Source organism: Trypanosoma grayi (assembly GCF_000691245.1).
Source record: "Trypanosoma grayi strain ANR4 Tgr_72_V1, whole genome shotgun sequence".
Taxonomy (NCBI): Eukaryota; Euglenozoa; class Kinetoplastea; order Trypanosomatida; family Trypanosomatidae; genus Trypanosoma; species Trypanosoma grayi.
Genome location: NW_008825691.1, coordinates 1 through 2,442, shown reverse-complemented (window position 1 = coordinate 2,442; position 2,442 = coordinate 1). Strand labels below are relative to the sequence as shown.

The 2,442-nt window shown below is 44.5% G+C and overlaps 1 protein-coding gene across 1 annotated transcript; it reads right to left on the bottom strand.

Annotated features, from left to right (window-relative positions):
• Positions 1–58: 58 nt before the first annotated feature.
• On the bottom strand, positions 59–1,834 carry DQ04_00721000 (putative 2,4-dienoyl-coa reductase fadh1; the record flags this gene model as incomplete). Its single annotated transcript, XM_009309573.1, has 1 exon — positions 59–1,834. The coding sequence occupies one exon, from the start codon at positions 1,832–1,834 to the stop codon at positions 59–61; it is 1,776 nt and encodes a 591-aa protein (XP_009307848.1).
• Between the last annotated feature and the right edge of the window lie 608 nt (positions 1,835–2,442).

Here is a 2,442-nt window from a genome sequence, read left to right as displayed (position 1 = left end):
AAAAAAAAAAAAAAAGGATAAATAAATTTGAAAAAAACATGCGCATAATACAGCTTTGTTAGAGTTTCACTGCTAATTCGTGACCCTGCAATATAGCTCTCTTGGCGTCTAATTCCGCAGCATTATGACAACCGCCAATCAAGTAATAACGTAAATCTTTTATTCCTTCAAGGAGCCTTTGATCCGACCTCTGACCATGACAAAAAACAACCGCATCAACATCCAGCTTCTCACGTTTATTATTTGTTGTATAAAAAAGCGATTTTCCATCAAACGCGTCATACTTAACGCCACTTATTTGCTTAACATCATGAGCACGAAGCTCAAGGCGATGAATCCAACCCGTTGTGGCCCCAAGATGACTCCCCATTTTGCCTTCACTCCGCTGGAACATCGTAACTTTGCGTTTTGTTTTGCCAATGATCGGCTTTTTTAAACCGCCAGGGGAAGTGAAGTCAATATCTATACCCCATTGATTGGCAAAATCTCGTGGATCTTCTTTACAATACGTTTTGTGTGCGGGTCCAGCGTTTTCCTCTACTAGATAATACGCGACATCAAACCCAATACCGCCACCACCAATAATTGCAACTCTCTCACCAACCTTAGCTTTCCCAGACAAAACATCCACGTACGAAAACACATTTGGAAGACCCTCAACACCTGGAATTACCTCGTTCGTGATTGATCTGGGAAGACAACCAGTTGCAATAATAATCTCGTCATAACACCCATCTCTCAATATTTTATCATCAACAGTTGTTTCAAGGTGAAGTGTCAAGTTTTTAAAAGAGGTTAGAGAATTCGTCCAATACAGAATGCTGCTCTCATATTCGGCTTTCCCAGGAATCTTTTTTGCCAAATTGAATTGTCCACCTAAAAATTTTTCCCTTTCAAAAAGTGTTACGGCGTGACCTCGTTGAGCCAAGGTGAGGGCGCACGATGCACCACTCGGTCCACCACCTACGATAGCAATACGCTTCTTCCTCAAAGCAGGACGAACAGCACGCTCTTTTTCATGACAAGCCCTCGGATTGAGAAGACATGACGAAACCTTTCCTTTAAAAATATGATCCAAGCAAGCCTGATTACATCCAATGCAAATATTGATGGTATTAACATTTCCTTCTGATGCTTTTTTGACAAAGTCAGGATCGCATAAAAAAGGGCGTGCCATCGCCACAAGATCGGCATCTTCTCGCAAAACCTGTTCAACTACATCCGGATGGTTCACACGGTTTACAGCTATAAAAGGAATTGAAATACCTTTACTTCGCAGGTGTTTTCGACAATCAGCAGTAGCCCAGGTGAAACCAGCACGAGGAACAGAGGTGGCAATTGTTGGAACTCGTGCTTCATGCCAACCAATGCCACTATTGATAATATTAGCACCAGATTTGGCAACTATTTCAGCAAGCATCCATACCTCTTCTTTTTTCGAGCCATTTGGAATAAGATCTAACATTGAAATACGGAAAATGACAATAAAATCATTTCCAACAGCTTTTCGAACAGCACGCAAAACCTCAACAGGAAATCGTATGCGATTTTCGTACGACCCCCCATACTCGTCCGTCCTCTTGTTGGTGTGCTTTGCGATAAACTGATTGAGCAAGTAACCCTCGGAGGCCATTATCTCAACTCCGTCAAATCCAGCTTCTCTGGCAAGTGCCGCTGCCTTTGCAAAATCGTTGATGGTCTTTTTTATCCACAGCCGAGGCAAAGCAATCGGACGCAAGTGGTACTTCTTAAATGGCCATATTGGACTTGCCACCGAGGAGGGGGCAACACAGAGTGGATTGTTTGCGTAGCGACCAGAGTGCAGCAATTGCATCACAATCTTTCCTCCCTCAGTGTGAACTGCATCTGTAACCGCTTTGTATTCAAGGGCTTGGGCTCTCGATGATATACGAGGTGCCAAAGGAGTAATATTTCCCTCAATATTTGGAGAGAATCCACCCGTTATGATTAAGCCACATCCACCTTTTGCTCTTTCACCATAAAAATCGCTCATTCTTTCAATTCTATCGGCCTTTACATGCTCCAAACCAGTATGCATACTCCCCATAACTACACGATTTCGCAAGGTGGTAAAACCAAGGTTTAAGGGCTGAAGCATTCTTTCATAAGGGCGGGCCATTTTGTCAACTTTCTCCTAATACGCTAGATGCCTAACCTGCTAGTAATGGAAAGTAAGAAAACAATTAATCTTCCTCTTTTTTGCTTAGATAAGCTTCAAAACGATACATGACTCCATGGCTCCAGCGGAAGAAACGAACCACCAAAAGACGGATGGGGTAGCGAAAAAGCGAACAACGCGCCCGCAGCCTTCGATCCCGGAAACCCGCCAACCACCCCCCAACCCCAAGCCAAGCCAGACCACAGGGGCCCGGGCAACGAACGCCCGGCAGGCACCCCGCGCCTCAGGGCCGCGCCGCCTTC